Source organism: Protopterus annectens, chromosome 13.part0 (assembly GCF_019279795.1).
Source record: "Protopterus annectens isolate FY-2018-M chromosome 13.part0, PAN1.0, whole genome shotgun sequence".
Taxonomy (NCBI): Eukaryota; Metazoa; Chordata; order Ceratodontiformes; family Protopteridae; genus Protopterus; species Protopterus annectens.
The window spans coordinates 471,236,940-471,256,154 of NC_056747.1; the positions used below are offsets into that span (position 1 = coordinate 471,236,940).

Below are 19,215 nucleotides of genomic sequence, written 5' to 3' on the forward strand. Positions count from 1 at the left end.
ACTTAACATACAGAAGTTATGTTCTTACCATAACGTTCCATGTTAGTTGTCTTCTTCTCGCCTTCTTCTTGCGTCCCACCCTCCTTCCCCCTGGCCTGGACAGACCTAGAGGAATTGTGATCGTGACCTCTCTTTCTACCACCTCTTTCTTAGGCATATGCTGTTGTGCATATTTCCTGGATCAGGATGTAGGTCACCCTTCTTTCTTCCTGTTGTTAGAGGTGGACTCTGTTTTAGAGTGATTCTGTTACTATTATAAGCTGGGGTTAGCTTACAAATGAGATCTGAGGTAACTCTCGCCTAGCATTGTGGGATATAAGGGGAGCCTCGAGCCGGTGGAACCAACTCTCGAGCTTTTAGAGTGGTCGAGTCTGAGCCGAGGTCGGCTCCGAACCCATCCAGCAAGAAGAAGGCGAGAAGACAACTAACATGGAACGTTATGGTAAGAACATAACTTCTATTTTCTGTCTTGCCTAACCATTTACTTAAGTAGCTTCTGAAAATAGTATCAACCAATCCATTCACTTGCCAGTTCTTTTTCCAAATTTTACCAGTAAAGGAGAGTAAGTGTAAAACCTTCTTGATGTGCACAAACAAGTAAAATTTTACCTTCACAGGACAAAACTGTGCAGAAAGTCAGACCAGCTTTTTGTGTCTTGTCCATGCCAACCAGTTTTTAAAGTTACCATAGCTACACGGATTATAGACTGTATTCCATGTATTTACACTCCTCAAGTGTATGACATTACCAAACCCTCCCCAAGCTCACTCTGCTAGATCCATGGCTACTTCATTTGCTTTTTGGCCAAGAATGTCTATTAATGACACTTGTGCAACAGCTACATGGTTCAAGTCTTATACCTTTGTTTCACATTTATAATTTGGACATCATATCTAAAAGTAACCTCCTTTGGTTTGGCAGTACTCTGGAATATCCTTCCATGAGGGCCACCCAAGGTCAGTCAGAGTAGCTGGGGCTGTGTCCCATAAGAGAGGAAAATGAAATGGACAACATCTGATTTATAAGATATGTACTCGCTAGGCATCTGTGTTGTCCATTTTCTTTCATCACCTACCCGTCCAATTCCCTGTCCACTTTTTCATCTGGAAGGATCTATTGGACTGTTTGGACCCTACAGTTCCAGATTTGACCAGGGTTTTCTATTTAGCTATCTGTTTCTCTTCTATTATTGGTAAATAAAGCAGCAAACTCTGTCCGAGGGAATAGTCTGGCTTTATGGGTAGAGGGAGAAGCTCAATAGTTGGATCCGAAGTCTGTGGCAGAGTTGTATCAAAGAATCAGTTCTGTAACTCCTAAGTGAGGAAGAATGAAAATGGACAATACAGATGCCTGATAATGGAGAGTACATAACTTATAATTTAGTCTGTTCTGATCAAGCAGCTTGCCAGGTGAGGTAAGTGGAAGGGTGCCCTAAAGCTTTGGAAGGTGGCCGGCTGTTATATTTTTGGCAGAGTATAACCCATACAGCCAAGGCTACTGCAGCAGTGATTACTCGACCATTTGCTGTTGTGTAAGTTAATCTTGCATAGCTGTACTTTCTTAATCCTGATCCATGATAGACATAGCGCAAGTACTTCAGTGGACTGTTTGGGACTAGTGGTTTTAGAATTTTGACTTTCTCTCAAAAACAATATTCATGGTTTAAAGCTGACCTCTTTTTTTGATGGTTTGATTCCAGTTGTCTGCTTAGTGGAAATCTGTTCTAGATGAACTCCATAGGCACAAGCCACAAGAGATGAGCAGCACAGTGGGAAGCTAGTCTGGCATGTATGGTCACCACAGGTGTTTTACTTTATAGTAAAAGTTAGTAATTCTTATCTTGGGTTTTCAGGATCTTGCCCCTTCAGTTGTAGTTGTCAAAGTAGGCAGAGTTGCTTCTGGGTATATCGATGGGGATCATTAATTTTAGTGACCCAGAAGTTTTTCTTCATAGAAGGTTATGAAGCTAATGGCCACAGGGCCCTTACAAGCCTAGCCAAGTTCAACCCGTGTTCCCAGGGGTGACTGGTTCAAGCAGATGCTAAAATCGGCACCTATTGTCCCTGCCCAAGAGGGACACGGGTTGAATTTCCAGTTACCCATCCAGTTGTCCAAATTATGCTTAATTAGGGTCAATCAGTGGATTTAACATGAATAGGAAGCTTGTTCCAAAAGTGGACAACCTCTGTGAGACAAATCAGTCTCTCCAGCAAGTTCTGTTTATCACATACCAGGTTAAGGTCCTTTCAGTGAGTGACCCGTGTGCCTTTTGACTTGAGAATGTGCAGCATTTCCCTTAACTCATTGCATCCAAGCGACTCCTCCAGGTGCATATGCAGTTAACTCCTACTGATGTCTCTAGACGTCAAATATTGCTTGTTCATATTTGCATCCCTAATTACAAAGCCATGCTATGTACAAGATTTTCAGATTTCATCTTAAAGCTTACACAATGGCAAACTGCACTGCATTTATATTTGATCTCTGTTTAGCTCAGTTAAAGAGGTTGACTTTTTGTTAATTTATATATAATTTTCACATTTTTTCTAAATATTTCAGCAACCAAGTAACACACACAACTCCTTAGCCTCATATGAAAGCTCTCAGCTTGATAATGGCTACTGTTTACTGGGACTTATAAGATTCAGTTTAAGATAATCTAAATCCTACCACTATAAAAACCGATGTGAAGTTGTTCTATCTCGCCGTTTTGTTCTTACACGTGGGTCGGAGCCGATCCCTCGGCTCCGAATCGGCCGCTTTCAAGCTCAGACTCTGAGAAGCTAGAGACCTAGTGTATATCCCATGATGCTCTACTGCGAATCCCCAGATCTAGTTTGCCGCTGCAACGGATCAACAGCTTGTCGGAGGAAACTCGGGCCAGTGATTTAAAATTTCTTATATTAGGATTTTTTGTCTTGTAATTAGTATTACACATACTTAGATTTCATCCTTCTTTATAGTATTCCGCCTGTTAGTATAACTTGTTTAGGATTTCTAAAGTTTTTTCTTCAGGGCTTTAGGCCTCTCTTTCTTGGGCGTGACAGGGCTCTGTCAGCTATTGTGGGTGTGTATATCTTCCTATATAACCTTGTGTGCATTATATATCTAGTGTAAGTAGTTATTAGATACTTTGTGTGTGTGTGTGTGTGTGTGTGTGTGTGTGTATATATATATATATATATATATATATATATATATATATATATATATATATATATATTCTGTAGGAACTTACTTAATACTAGTGTGTTGTAGTTAAAAAATAACTAATTTTCTTATACTAAAAATTCAGGGACCTGAATTAAGATGTCAGAGAAACAAAAGTCATGGTTTAAAAGGTGTGAGTGTGGTCAAAAGATGTCTGTTACAAACACTCCACCTGCGTTTGTTGTTTAGGTTCTGTACACCTACAAGAGGTGTGCTCTATCTGCCACTCCTTTAGCGCCAGGGTTCTCTTGGAAAGGCGGAGGAAGCTGGTAGAGCACTCCTGAGGCCTGATTTTTCAGGCTACCTTAGACTAGGCTGACCTGTCTTCCCAGGGATCCTCGGAGCCCAAGTCATCTGCTCAGAGTTCCTCTGGTATGGTTCGTGCATCGGCTCAACAGGCCTTGGAACAATGTATCGATCCCCTACCTCGGAGCCCAGTTGTGGAACCGATATTGGAGACTCCTCTGCCTCCAATTCTTCAATCGGTTCCATCTTTGGCTCCTTCGACCCATTCTTCGAGGCTTTCCGATGTGGATCTGGACAGAGTTGTCAAGAGGCTCTTGGAGAACCCGGCCAAAATGCGGTCTGCTTCGAGCCACTCTACTTCGAAGCCTGAAACCCCAGCCATAACTTCTCCACCTCCTCCTCTGAAGCCGATCAAGCTTTCAGAGCCAGGCGGAACCGATGTTGGTAGAGCCTTCGGAGCAGAGGTTCGATCCACCTCCCTCGGCCTTGATCTCCTCTGTTCCGACCGGGGAATCTCGGAGCCGACAGTCCCTCACCGGCTCCGGGGGGGGGGAGTCGAACTGATACCTCTGTTCTGACCCTTCCACTCGGGGCTTCGGCGCAGGTGGCTTCTGCTCCATCCACCAGATTGGAGCGGGGGTCTCTGCTCGGGGAGAGCTGCCTGCCTCTTCGGAGTTGATGGACTTCTCGGATCGAGATTCTGGTGCCTTCGATGCCATGAGGAAGGTCATGTCTGCTAAGACCACTACATCCTAATTTGTCTTCCCCTCCTCGTAAAGGGCCTCGTTCTACCTCTTCCCCGCAGATCCCCACCAAGCATCAAGATCCAGGGTCTCTGGTATCCCCATTGGGTGGTCCCTCCTCTCTAGGGACTTAACCAGATGCTCCCACCGATGATGTACCTAGGAAGAGATTGTGCAAGAGGAGGCACTTGGATTCCCCACAGGAATCCCTGACATTGGATACCAACTTGGAGGAATCCGAAGGGTCCCCACGATCCCCTTCAGAGGATGTCTCATTTGCAGACATATTGGAAATATTAAGGTAGAGGGGTGATTGGCAGTCCCTTGCCCCTACTGAGGATGAGTCGGTCCTCCTGAAGGCCTTTGGATCTCAACCATCCACCTCTTGGGTTACTTCGCCCTTCGATGAACTGATGGAGCTGGTTGCTCGAAGGGTGTGGGAGTCCCCTGATTCAGTGGAACCGGTCCCTCTGAGGCCCAACAAGGTAATTACTTCCCCTACTGCTAAAGCCTTTCTAACAAAGGGAGTCCCAGTTGATGCTATGGTGGTGGCGGCGGCCACCAAGAAAGAGATGTCTGAAATTTCTTCTGCTGTCCATCCTCCTAATAGAGATTCTAGGACTATGGACAGATATGGGAAGCGCATATTTAGTTCTGCGGCATTTTCCATGAGATCGCTCAACTACCCGACACATTTTACCCATCTTCAAAGAGATCTCAAAGAGCTGGGAGATGCTCTCCAGGGTAACACAGCTGATGCAGTTTCTGAGAAGGTGACTGCACAACTCAACACCCTCAATTCCATAGTAAACTCATCCATGCGACTCATTTCTTATGCTGCCGATGGATCGAGTAGGGCGGCAGGCTCAGCGATAGCTCTTGGGAGACTGTCCTGGATGCACCTCTGCTCCTTTGCGGAAGCCTTAGAATCTTACTTAAACACCTCATCCGATGGATCTGCCTTGTTCGGACCCAAAGTTAAAGAGTCACTTACTAGGTGTGAACAAGAAAGAAAGACTCTGTCTGCCATTAGAGTCTGTTTTTCCACTCCAACTAGACCGTACACCAAAGGGCAACGAAGTGGGAAAGTGTGGCTCCAGAAACCCCAAGGAGCTTTCTAAAATACACCTACTGATACCCCCACTAGAGGCAGAGGAGGGGGCAAAAACGGAAGACGCCATCCAAACGGCAGAGGCGGTCCGCAAAACCAGGGCGACAAGGAACAGTTCTCTGGGAAGCCCTATCAGCGTTCCTGAAAGGAAGCCCGGCTGTCCTACTCTGGAGGCAGTCGGGGGGGTCGCTTGGCTTTATACCCAAACGCCTGGCTAAGCATTACAGTGGATTCTTGGGTAAAAAGCATAATTGCCAGAGGGTTACTACATTCCCTTTACAACCCCACCCCCCCATGGGTACAAGGATCCCAGATGTTCCACCCAGTCTGAGTGAACTAGCAGCCATAGAAGTTCAAAACCTGCTAGACAGAGTCATCCAGCCAGTCCCGGCGGACCAAATGGGATCCGGAACTTACTCGAGGTTCTTTTTAGTTCCAAAGAAAACAGGGGACTGGAGGCCCATACTAGAACTCGGCAAGCTCAACACCTTCATCAAGAAGTAGTAGTTCCGGATTGTCACGCTGCAATCAATTCTCCCGTTCTTAGCAACGGGCGATTGGATGTGCTCTATAGATCTCAAGGATGCTTACTACCACATCAAAATGGATGTTTCCGGCTGGGGGCCAGTCATTGCCAATTCAGAGCCCTGCCCTTTGGTCTTACCACAGCTTCCAGGGTGTTCAAATGTATGGCAGTGGTCACGGCTCACCTGAGACGATTGGGATTCTGGGTGTTTCCATATCCGGATGACTGGCTCCTCACCGCCACCTCCAGGCATCAACTAATACAAGCAAGAGACTACACAATAAACCTTTGTTCCCAGTTGGGTATACCCATAAACTTCAAAAAATCTGCGTTCTCCCTCGCAGCATATTACATTTATAGGGGCAGAACTGGACACAGTCATTGCAAGGATCACGTTGCCCCAATCAAGAGTCGTATCTCTAAAAAATCATCTGTCCAGCCTGTTGGTCCGGAACAAAGCTCCTGCGTCCCAAATACTTCAGTTTTTAGGCACAATTGCAGCCACACTGATAGCAGTTCCATTAGGTCGAATGCACATGCGAATACTCCAGTGGCTACTCTTCACGCAATGGTCTTACCAACGTCTGCCCACGTCACATGAGATCCGTCTAATGAATCTTTGCAAGAAGGATCTCAATTGGTGGTTGAACAGCGACCAAGTGATAATCAGACGTCCCTTTGTTCTTCCCCAACCCACAGCCACAGTGACCACGGATGCTTCCCTGATAGGGTGAGGGGGGGGCTATTTCAGGGAAAGACTGTCCAAGGCACTTGGTCAATCATGGAAACACATTTGCATATAAATGTCCTAGAGCTGAGAGCGGTGTTCCTAGCGTTGCAGCACTTTTACGATTCTCTTCCTCGAGGTACAATTGCTATCCAGACAGACAACCTGTCGGTAGTCTGGTATATCAACAAGCAAGGGGGAACCAGATCATACCCCTTATGCCGGGAGGCCCTAAGAATTTGACAGTGGGCTGTATCCACCAGACGCTTTCTGATAGCAACGCACATCTGGGGTCATCCAACGTGATAGCGGACAGACTAAGCAAAGCCATGCTGTTGCCTCACGAGTGGTCTCTAACAGAAGGTGGCGGAAGAGATCTTCCGCAGATGGGGCCAGCCTTTCTGCGACCTATTTGCATCTCCAATGAACGCCAAATGCAGCAGCTACTTTGCCCTTTATCCCCCACCAGAGAACAAACCAAGGGACGCACTCGTACATGATTGGCCCCGGGCCTCTCGTATGCCTTTCCGCCAGTACCCCTAATTCCCAAATTCATACAGAAAGCTAAAACTCTGGGAAGGACTGTGATCTTGATAGCCCCGTCTTGCCTCGACAGATTTGGTTTCCCTTCCTGCGGAAGTATCAACTGGAAGAACCATGGATCCTGGACCCAGTGCCGGATCTTCTGACTCATTCATCGGGAGTTCTTCATCCCTCCCTCACCTTCCTAAAACTGACAGCTTGGCTGCTCCAATTCCCACATTAGCCAGGTCTCGATTTTTGTCTTCTGCGGTCCAGCATATTATAGTTTCCTCTCATAAACTATCTACCAGGCGGTTTGTTCACTGGGCCTCTCAACATGACATTGATCCTTATGTAGCACCTGTTCATATCATCTTAGAGTTCTTATCTTCCTTGTTCCATAATTGTGCAGCAGCTGCTACCATTGGAGTCCAATTGGCAGCTATTTCCAATTTCCATGTGGGGTTTAATGGGTCTAACATCATGTCGCATAGATTAAAAGGAACCCACCATCTCAAACATCCTGTCTCTCCCTGGAATTTGAATCTGGTTTTATCCCAATTGATGCTCGCCCCCTTCGAACCCGCTTCATCCTGTCACTTAAAGTTCCTATCTTGGAAAACTATATTCCTGGTAGCCATTACATCTGCACGTAGGGTCTCCAAACTTCAAGCCTTGTCCTCCAAGCCCCCATATTTGATTTTTTTATCCTGATAGTCTCCTTTAGGACTAATCCTACCTTTCTTCCCAAGGTCTGTTCAGAAGCTAACTTAAATCAGTCCATTGAGCTTCCAACCTTCTTCAGGCACCATACCAACAGACTTGAATATATGTTACACAAACTTGATTTACACAGACAACTGAGGTTCTATCTGGATAGAACGAAAGATTTCTGACAATTGGATCAATTTTTCGTCTCTTGCGCAGAAAATAAGAAAGGTTTTGCAATATCAAAAATCACATTGTCTCTGGCTCCCTGACTGCATCAAATCCATTTATGCTTCCACTAGGCAGCCATTAGAATCTAACGTCAAGGCCCACTTGACACGAGCTGTTTCTCCGTCATTGGCTCATGCAGCTCGATTACCCTTGGATACCATCTGTGCAGCTGCCACGTGCTCAAAACCTCACGTTTATCACTCATTACAAAGTGGATAGGACCTCCAGGGACAGGGCTACCTTTGGTTCCACTGTGCTCAGGAATGTTCTCCCATGAGCCACCCAGGATCAGGGTGCTTGGGACGCTACCCACGTGCAAGAACAAAACGGCGAGATAGAACAACTTCACATAAAGTTATGTCCTTACCAATAACATTCCATGTGAGTTGTTCATCTCGCCTTTTTTTGTTGCATTCCTGCCCACCTTCCCCCTCCAGTCGAACAGGATGGTTGCCTTGGTAGATTGGTCAGGTTGTCAGTCTGTATTGCATATTCTATTTTTCCTATCTACAATCTTTTAGCTACCTTCATAGGTAGACACTATAGTTTCATTTATTCCTATAGGCTGTCTTGGTTGCAGCATACTAGATCTGGGGATTCACAGTAGAGCATCATGGGATATACACTAGGTCTCGAGCTTCTCAGAGTTTGAGCTTGAAAGCAGCCGATTCGGAGCAGAGGGATATGCTCCGACCCACGTGTAAGAACAAAAAGGCGAGATGAACAACTCACATGGAACGTTATGTTAAGGACATAACTTCTTTTTTGTGCTGAATTGTCTGCCATTTATACTTTCATAAAATTTATAATTCCAGAGAGATGATTTGTTTGAAATGTAAGGACAGAATTTGATTCTGTCAAAAGGCTTGGACTCCACCTATTGGAAGTTACAGTGCAAAATTCCTCTGCTCCATTGGAGTGAATGAGTTAGCTGGGTCAGAGATGCCTCTGTATGCAAGGCACAGGTTGCCTCTGAGCAGTCTGTACAACAGAGTAAAATAACAATGATTTCTGTCTCCACATAATACAGATTTTGAAGACCCTGAATTTTCTTTGTAAGGAACCTTTTGTGGGCGCTCCAATTGCTGCAGGTGTTTGGCAAGGAGCTTCTCAAAGAGAGCGTTGTACTCTTATTGGCCTGATGAGGGAAGAGCCCAGGGGGGTTATAACCTTTTTTCTAGAGGCAGTGCCCTTCCTTATGTGATGAGCAACATAAAACGCCCTTCTTAACATTGTGGAGACATGGTTGAGGTTAAGGTTCCTGTCAACCTGTGTGCCCAGATCTGTCACCACTGACTGTGTGCTTAGGGTAGTGCTATTGATGTGGTAGTTTGCAGGAACATCAACCTTACCAAAGGGGACGATGCATTTTTTGCATTAAGTTTAAGACCATGATGTTGGCACTAGTCAGTAGTCTGTGTAAGACCTTCTTGCAGGATGTTGACATCGCTAGGGCTTTCAGTGATCGCTCACAGTTTGCATTCATCCGCAAGCTTTGTCAGCCATGCTCCTTTAGCTTGTACTTCAGAGAAGTAAATTGTCAACAGTAAGGGGTCCCAGAACTTACCCTGTGGAACACCAGTGGTTACGGTTCTGCTGGAGGAGGTGGGGTTCCCTATTTTGACAGTAAGAGTTCCATCAGTGAGCCCTACCCATAAAAAGACTCCCTAGAAACTTGGGTTTACTGTATCACAACAAAAATTTCTAACTACAAATGCCAGACTCTCCCTTGCACAAGCTCTTCTTCTACCCCCCTCCCTTCTATATGCTGCCCCAGTACTCCTCGACATCCAAACTACTACTTCAAACAAACTCCAACAGTCTTACCACAAGATAGCTAGATTTATCACAAACTCTCCATACAATGCACATCACTGCTTTGCCCTAAATACTCTCCACTGGTTAGAATTCCCCTATCTTCTACTCCTGTCACAGCTTCAGATGTTCCACTTCATTCTTTACAAACCTTCATCTGCCCTGCTTTCTCTTTCTTCGTCTCGCTGCACTCCTCCACAGACTCTGTGTACCTCTAATCAGCAACTACTACAAATCTACCAACCCCAAAAAATAGCTGGCAAACTCCTATATAAACGCACCGTAGCTCAAGCCTGGAACAAACTGCCAAGAGACATTTGTTCAATCATTCGCCCATCCCACTTTAAAGAAAAACTCCCAACTTCATCTACTCAACTCCAAATATGTCCTTGTCAAGCCCCTACTTAAGGTCCCCACAACACTACTATATACTTTCTCAGTCCCTCCACATACAGTTAGTTCCCCACTATTGTGGATACTTATTAAACTCTACAATCAATACTGTTGTACTTAAACTCTTTGTAAATATATTTTTTAATATGTATATATCATATGTTTGTATTTGTGCTTTTGTCTCCAACTTTCTTTTGACTCAAATGTTTGATTTGTCTGTAAACTGGTTTTGTTTTTTTTTTTTTTTTTTGTTTTTTTCCTCTTTGGGTCCCCACTGAAAATGGGCCACAAGGCCAGCCGGACTAACCCGGTTAACAAATGTCAGTAAATAGTTTGCAACCCACCTGATAATATATGGGTTGATACCTAGCTGGGAGAGTATATCAATTGAATGCAATTGCTCTGTTTCAGATGGTTGGCAATTGCAGGTGGAAGGAATCAAATCCTTTACCTTGGATATAGGAAGCAGTATGCCAACAGAGTCTCATGAACCAGATGCTCCTGTGGAGTTGATGCCTTTGAGGATTGATATGTTACTGATTCTTCCATTGTGTATGTTATAGACCTGTCAAGCCACCATATGTACTGTTAACCATGGCTAGCCCAGGATTGGGAGAACAAACCGTAATTTAGTGGTTAATATAAGACCATTCCATGTTTTTCGGTATCTTTGCCCCAGTGTCTTATCTGAGATGGATACTTTCCATGTGGAATACAAATTGTCTGTAAACATCACTACCACATGGACAAATCTTTGCAGAGGTGAATGTTGATTACATTTCAAGTCCAGGTTAGAAAGTTCACCTTTTCCTGATTCTTTGCCACTTGTATTCAGCTTTACTGTATTGAGCATTGAAATTCAGAATGTACCAGTCATCCTTGGTGCTCATAATTCCTGCATTACAGCGTTGGTGGCTTGTGTTAAGCACATTACATCTATGATGGATGCTTGAGTTGGGCAGTATTGAAATTAATTTCTCAGGGCTTTGTCTTCTGAGAATGCCAGCAGAGATGGCATGTGATGGTACTGAAAAAGGCAAGAGTGGATTTAAAAAAAAAAAAAAAAAAAAAGTATGTTGTCCAAATAGTGTTTTCATGAGTTCTCAGCTTTGCACATTTAATTTGAAGCCAGTGGACTTAATCATGGTGTAGATAATCACTGTAAGGTGACGGGAGTCGTATATTTTTCTGTTGCAGACTTGAGCAGTTGCCATCTTCACTGAACCGTCCCCCTATTGGCTGTCCAGACCCCTGTGCGAGAGAGACTGTGCTGAGCGCTTTGAAAGAGAGACGGAAGAGAGGAGTGGAGGAAGAAGGGACTTCTACTTCAGACCAGGAGAACAAGCGAAGGTAATGTTAGCTTTAGAGTACTTGTCTAGAACACTGCTTTTTAGCTTTTTCTCCCTTGAAAGGGAGTCCAGAGACACCCTTGTATCTAGAAGTAATTGGAAAGCAGAGTTAACGTGAGCCTGATATGCTTTGACATTATACATTAAGATAAATCTCTGAGCCCTCTTGACAATTGAGCACTTGCAAATTAATTTGTTGTTATTTGTACTTTTGTCCACTTCATTGCAGAGTTAGAAGGGGAGCTGCAGTGTTCATAACTTACTGTATACACAGTGTATGAACTGTTCTGAATAGGGTGACAATCCATCAGAGGGTATTCACACATTTGCAGGAGATGTACACACCTGCCGGTAAAAGGAATTGCCAGTTAACTCACTTTGGGATGTAGGAGCAAACTTGTGCCCCAAGTGGAAACCTATGGAGGACATGTCCATAAAGGCTACACAAAGAAGGCAGCCCAGCTTGGAACAAGACTGAAGAATGAAGCACTTAATCATTAATCATGTGCTGCCCTTTCTATTTACAAGCTGCAGCTTAAACCATATCCTTTCCGATAAGGGAAGACAGACTGCATATGAAATCTGGTGGATAAAGTTCCCCCTCCCCAATATCCAAACTGAAAGTGCAGAGCTAACTCCATAGAGCTGCCCCACCTCTTTTGTCCATGTTGCTTATCCTAATTTTCTGTTAAGCTTTGAGGACACTAATGGATATGGACTGTGACTGTATTAAATTTTGTAGTCTGTATCTTTCCTATTTGCATTTTTACACTCCAGGAGAAGTAGATTTTCATGAATTATGCACTACATAATTTAGTGCCTTAAACCTATTAGTTCTGCTCACATAATTATGTTCTCTGTCTTTGGACTTTCTTGCTTTAGCCTGCTGTTTTGTTCATTACTTTGTTTGAATTGATCCAAATTTTACTGGGTACCCCTTCAAGGAATTGGTGGGAAGGTCTGCTTTACCTCCTAATGAATCTGAGTCTGTAATTGAGGTTTCACTTGGTTTTAGTGCAGAATGTCTGCATCTGTAAGATGCAGTCTTGCATTGTAAATACTAGCCCCCATTAGGAGGTGGTTTTATTTCAGATGGGGATTTTTGAGGAGTGAGAGAACATCAGTCTTCTATCCTGGGGGTTGCACCATTGGGTGTTTGCTATCCCTTTCAGGAATTACCCTAGCCCTATTTTTGTCCAGCTTGATGTTTAGTGAATGCTTCTAGAGTTGCTTGAAGTAAATGGAAGGCACTTTAGAAGAGGTTTGTGGTAGGCATTGTTTCTTGGGGCTATTAAGTAATTCTGGGCTGTAGCCCATGTTAAGTGCCACTCCATACTCTGGTTTCTTTCTGTTCTTTCTTTTACAAGTGTGTCTTTGTGTATTTAATAGCCAGTGCATGCCCTCCTGCAGTCCTTCTGGAGGTTTTTTTTTGGGGGGGGGGGGCTTGGGGGGGGGGCTTCCCCTACATGCCTTCTTGGGGTGTAATAAGTTTCTCACTGAGACTTGCATGGTTCATGTTTTGGGGTTTCCTAGCACTCCTTTCAGTGACCCATTTGCTTATGAAGCTTCCTACAATATGTGAGGTCAGGCATGGCTACCCTCTGTGCTTTGTGTCTGTCTAGGACTTTCAGTTGTTGGGCTCCTCCATCCTTCTCTGCCTTTTTGAGCGCAAGCATGGGGTTAACCTTGATCAGTTGTTGCAGCTTCTGGTAGGTAAATGCTATTTTAGAAGCAATGATTTACTGTTAAAACTTGTAACCTTGGTCTCCTGTGGTCCTAGGGAGCCACATTTTCTCTGTGGCTGGCTGACCAACCAAGGTGATGAGCATGGGGACAGGTGTAACAAGTGTAGTCCTATAGTATTTGAGCAGAGATCTCTCATCTGCTGTCTCTGCTTGGAGTGCAATTTCAGGTAGAATTGGTGTTACGAATGCTTGTATTTCAGTAACTTTTTTGGGAGACTGGTGATCTCTCCCAGATATTTCAGCAGCTGCTCAGGTAGTCTTAGTTCTGCTGTCTTTGGATGCCTGCAGTGACTACAGTAGCGGGTGCTGGTGTTTAGTCCTAGAGGTCATCCTCATTTAGTGGGCAAATTGGGCTTTATTTGATTTCACCTTTGACAAGTGCTGTTGGTCAGGGTTTCAAGGCTTCTGGAAGGAGACGGATCACCCTTAAGACTTGGGTTCACTTTTTTAAATCCTCTTCCTGAAAATGAGGCGCACTCAGTTTAGGCATTAGGCATAGCATCCTTTGCTTAATTCCATCTCCACCAGACAGAATTAAGATTGCAAGTTCTCCCTTTGTGGCTTAAGTCGTGGTTTTGTTTGTGGGGTTAGATAGGGGGTATGTAGGTTGTTTCTCCAGGTTCATCAGTCTGATTCCCATCCATTAGATTTAAAATCATGATTGTTTTTTTTGGTGTGGAATTTACTTTTTAAATGGATTTATTCCACTTTCTTCCTCCCCTGACTAGTAGCCATGGTGGAGTGTTAGGACCACATGAGATGGAGACTGCTGCATTTTCTGGAAGGAGCTTCACTCATTACTCCCTTTTGAGCCCAGGGCTACTGTTGAAACTTTTTTCTTTTAGTGCTCTGGTGCTGCAATTTCTCGACTGATCCTTAGTTCCTGGTCCTTTCCATTTGATTTGGGGTGGGGGTGGGTCTCATGGGATTTTTAAAATAGTTATTTAGATGGATGTTCACCAGGGCTTTGCCTGTGGTTGGTTATTACCCTCCATTAAGGAGTATTGTAGTTATTTCAGTCATCAGTGCAGGTCCAGACATTGAAAGCTGAAGTTTGAGGAGGATCTCTGTTTTACGTCCCCTTACAAAGTTGTCTTGCCCAGGAATTCTGGGTGAGGTGCTTCTCTGCAACTTTTAGCATGTTCTCCCAATTGCAGTTTGTTGGGTTGTCTTGTGTGTTAGTGTGGTGGTTCTGTATTTTGCTTACCGATTCCCCTTCCAGTCTTTTACCTTGCTTTTTCAGTTTGAGTCCTTCCAGTGGCAAACAAGATTTAGTCAGGGAATGAGTATAGACTTGGATAATGGTTGAACTGACTGTTGCTGCTTCTGGTTATGGATGTGTGTTGCTTTTTCTCTCTCTAGTATCTAGGCATAGTTATTTGTGGATGTGTTCATTGAGGAAGTCAATGTAGCCACTTTCACATTTCAGATCCCCTCCCACGTGCCTCTCAAAAAAAATAAATAAATAAAAATCATGGACCTATAATAGATTTTTCATTGTGCTGTGGGTTAGACTGCTTTCTGTGATGGTCCCATTGCTTCCCATATGTTTGATTTTTCCTTGGGTTCATTTATCGCCTACAGACCTAAGACTTGGTTGTCTTCTGACCCTTCTGACTGTAAAATCAAGGTTTATGTGATCCTTTCCTTTTTTGGCAAGGTACACAATCTGCAGTGTGGTCTATTTGGAGTAAGTAGGCATGTGACAAATGGTTTCACTGTTGAAGTAATATCTTGCAATTCCCTGTTGTGGAAGCCCTTGGCTGGCCCAAATAACAGGGATATGTCCTTCTATTCCTATGTTGCAGTATTTGTACTGTGGGGTTTTCTGTCTCGGGCGACTCGACGTCTGCTCCTATACAAAAGCTTAAGCCTGGCTGCTGTAGGTGCGTGGGCAGTCAAGTAGGGCCATAAACCAGGGACCATAAATGACATCTGCACGCACAGACCTCAGAACTTTTCAGCCTGAGATGACTTTGCTTCGACTGCTTTACTCCTATGACTAAAGACTTATAAAGATAAGTACCCGGTTGGGGTTTTTTCTCTTGCATACGCCTGGGTTTGGTTGCTGTAGATTCCCCTTTAGCCGATGTCTGAGAAAAACAGCAAATGTAACTGCGGGTGTCTGATACCACACACAGGCTCTCCCGACTGGTGTGTGTTTTGCTTAGTAAAGGAGCACGACCATAAGGCCTGCCCCATTTGTCAGTCATTCTTACTAAATACTCTACGCAGCCGATTGGTTGAGCTTAACTTGTATTTGGAAAATCGGACTAAAACACCTCACTCTCCGGATGGATCCTGAGTTGGCCACCCAAGCTGAAGAGCTGAGGAAGGCGGCCAGGGTTTTCAGGCCTTCTCCCGATGCTGCTCCGCCATCTGATGTCCTGCTGATTACCAGTATAGGGGCCGCGGGACACCTGATTACGTCATCTGCTTCGGTTCTGCTGGAAGAGGCTTTCTGCAGCTAAGGCAGGCATGTCTGCAGAGTTAAGCCAGACACCGGTCATAACAGACGTCGAGGGGGTACTGACACATGGTCAGCTGACCGACACTTCTCCTGGTCCAGCCCAGGCTTCTGTGTCTCAGCTTTACCCGTAAGCCCACATCAGCAAAGGAAAAACAAAAGTCTAAACACTTTATCGCCACAGCTCGAGGATCTCCAGATTGGCAGTAGTTTACCAACTCACTAATGCAGGCCTTTATGGCTGGTTAGGCCCTGCTCCTACCAACATTACTGTGCTGAGCCCCAGGCCAGCCTCTGCTTCCTCCCTACCTATTACCACTACTCGTCAGGAAGAAAAAGAATCGGAGCAGTCTTTCTCTTCTGATGAATCCATTTCCTATGTCTCTCAAATTGCTTCACCTGCCTCCAGAGGAAGTCTCTCTCTTGAAGGAGATTATCCACCAGAGGATGTTACCTTTGGGGAAACTATTATAAAAATTAAAGTACTTCAAGTGGGAATTCCCAGAAAAGATATTTTGAACTTTTGCAACTTGAATCCCCACCCCATTCAGCTATTCCTCCTGTGCTTCCACCTTTCCTGGATGCCTTTAACTCCGTCTCCAAGAATCCTGATTCACAACCTCTTGCTTCTAAAAGACTGGATAGATTTTATAAGTGCCTGATGACAAGAAATTTCTGGTTAAACCTCCCCTGGCTGACCCAGCAGTTATTGCTGTCTCCAGACAGTCTAGGCAATTAGTTAGCTTCACTTTTGCCAACAGATAAAGGCAACAAAACCATAGAATGGGTAAAAAGATATACAACTTCTCTACCCTAGCCTTCAGGGCTATTAATTAGCAAACCCACATGGTTAAATACATCCTGGACCTTGTCTCCCAAGCTTTCACCTTGCTGACCTCTATCCCAGACTGGCCAACCAAAGCTGACGTTGCATCAAAACTTGTCTCTAGCTACACAAGTAGCCAGACGCACTATCCGATGCAGTTACGATGCAGCAGAGGCTTCAGACAGGTTAGCTGCTGCTACATTTCCCTTGTGCAGATACTCCTGGCTTCGTTTACAGCCTCTATCAGAGGATTTTAAATCCAAAATCATGGTTTATTTAGGAACAACTCGGCAGAACTTTTCAAAAACTTACAAGACATTAAGCATCTGCTGGTGTCCGTCTTCCCTAGATATTATAGGAACTGCCTAGCAAAAACATCCTTTGTCAGAAGGACTCCTTAAACGTCATGCCCTTCCTCCTCAAGGTCCCGCAGGGCATTCAGGAAGACTGCCTTACTCTAGACCCTCCAACTCTCAGCCACCAGCCAAACAGCCTTTTCCAGACGGAGGGGGGCCCCTCTTTCAGCATGATTGTCTTTCTCAACTTTGTGTCCTCCCACCTTTCCCACTGCCTTCCTTCTGGAAATGCATCACAGCAGATCTTTGGGATGTTCTTCATGTTTCACTCCTCATTTGGGTTATCTGCCTGCAGGTAGCCCTCAGCTGGCCTGAATACCAGAGTCTTCGGATTTCTGTGTCTGATGCTGTCACTTCCTTGAGGTCAGGTCGTCAGGGGTATAAAACATGCAACCGACGCCATTACATCTACGTAATGTGCAGTCAGTGCATCTACATTTATACTTAGCAGACCACTCCTACATCCTGTCTACCATTTACACCCCACCCATTTCTCCACCTTCTTCCTCTCTACCTAACAAACTCCTCCCCTTTCACCATCATCTTCCCCCTCCCCCTATAATCCATCTACTCATACCACCCTTCATACTGAACACAACAGCTATTCCTAAGCCTCCTACCTAAACTACATATTCTAAGTCACCAGCCTCAACATGCTTGCTAAATTAACATCAATCTCAATCCAACTAATACTAAACCTTATTTATATCTATCACCTCACCCAGCCCAACTCCACAACTCACACACCACTACTTCACTCAACCAGCTCACTCCCTTCAACCCACTCAAACTCATTTGCCTCAATCTCCCCTGCACTGTATCCCATAAAGACCCATCTATTTTTTAACTACAAACTAAGCTCTACTTATAAACCCTTTAGCTCCTCTCTAACCTCCAATATCCACATAAACCCAACAACACACATGATACAAACAAGACAATCCAAACGCCACACCAACTTTTTCCAACTCCTATCAACCATACTTCTATCAGGAGATATACACCCTAACCCAGGCCCAAACACCACTTACCCTACATCTAAATCTATCCTATTGGCTTCTCTAAATGCCCAAAGCATAGTTAACAAAATCCCCAATTTTCATGCCTGGCTTCACCACAACAAGCCTGACATCCTAGCTATTTCAGAAACCTGGTTAAAACCTCATATAAAAGATGCTGAAATAGTACCACCAAACTACTCCATCAGAAAAGACTGGGTACAGAAAAAGGGTGGGGGAGTAGCTCTACTTTACTCATCCTCCCTATCCATTACTCCCTACAACAAACCCATTCCACAATTCTCCAATGCAGAATTAGTTCTAGCTCTTTTTTCTTTAAATAAACACAAACACATTTGCATAGCGTCACTTTACATCCCCCCTGGAGACAATATCTCAGTACTTGAAGATATACTATCCTGGCTTTCTACCAACATCAGCAATGAAACTATTATCATGGGAGACACCAATATTAATTGGTCTTCCATTCATTCACCTACACACCGCCTAAACATCAACCTTTATAAGTACTCTCAGCTCATCAACCTCCCTACTAGGCCCTCTAAAGACTTCTCCAGTGGAAGTACCCTAGACTGGATCTTAGTCTCTCACCCTCACAACTACAATGATAGTGGAACTCTTCCTAATTCCCTCAGTGACCACCTTCCCATTTACACCAGACGTCTTTCATCTCCATTACAAGTTACCCATAACTACATCAGTACTCGCTATCTAAAGAAAGTCAACCCAATAGCCTTCTCTGACTCCCTAAAATCAATAAACTGGAACCCCCTAAAAACTCTACCCCTAGATAATGCTGTTGAACACTTCAATACAACTTTCCTAAAACTGCTAGATAGTTTTGCCCCCATAAAAACCAAAAGAACAAGTAACAAAATCACCCCCTGTCTAACAAAAAACACAAAAACCACTATGAGACTCAGAGACAAAATATGGTCTCGTTACCAAAGAAACAAAACTCCTACCACCCTTAATGAATTCAAAACACTTCGCAATAGAGTTAAAAAGCTTATCACAATTGATAAACAGAATTATTTCTCCTTACTACAAAACAACCACAAAACCAATCCACAAAAATTCTGGAAAGGCATCACTACCCTCCTAAAACCTGGCTCAACAGAAAACCCAAGCCCAGACCCAAATGCACAAGATATAGATCTGGCTACCCAATTCAGTTCATTTTTCATAGACTCTATTTCCAAGCTAACCTCATCCTTCTC

The 19,215-nt window shown here is 44.3% G+C and overlaps 1 protein-coding gene across 1 annotated transcript in view; it reads left to right on the top strand.

The window, feature by feature from the left end:
* Positions 1–19,215, top strand: part of POM121 (POM121 transmembrane nucleoporin) — a 1,129,064-nt gene that overhangs the window by 149,522 nt on the left and 960,327 nt on the right. Inside the window, exon 3 of the mRNA XM_044054111.1 lies at positions 11,431–11,583. Coding sequence (XP_043910046.1) covers positions 11,431–11,583 — 153 coding nt within the window. The remainder of the gene's footprint in view (positions 1–11,430; positions 11,584–19,215) is intronic.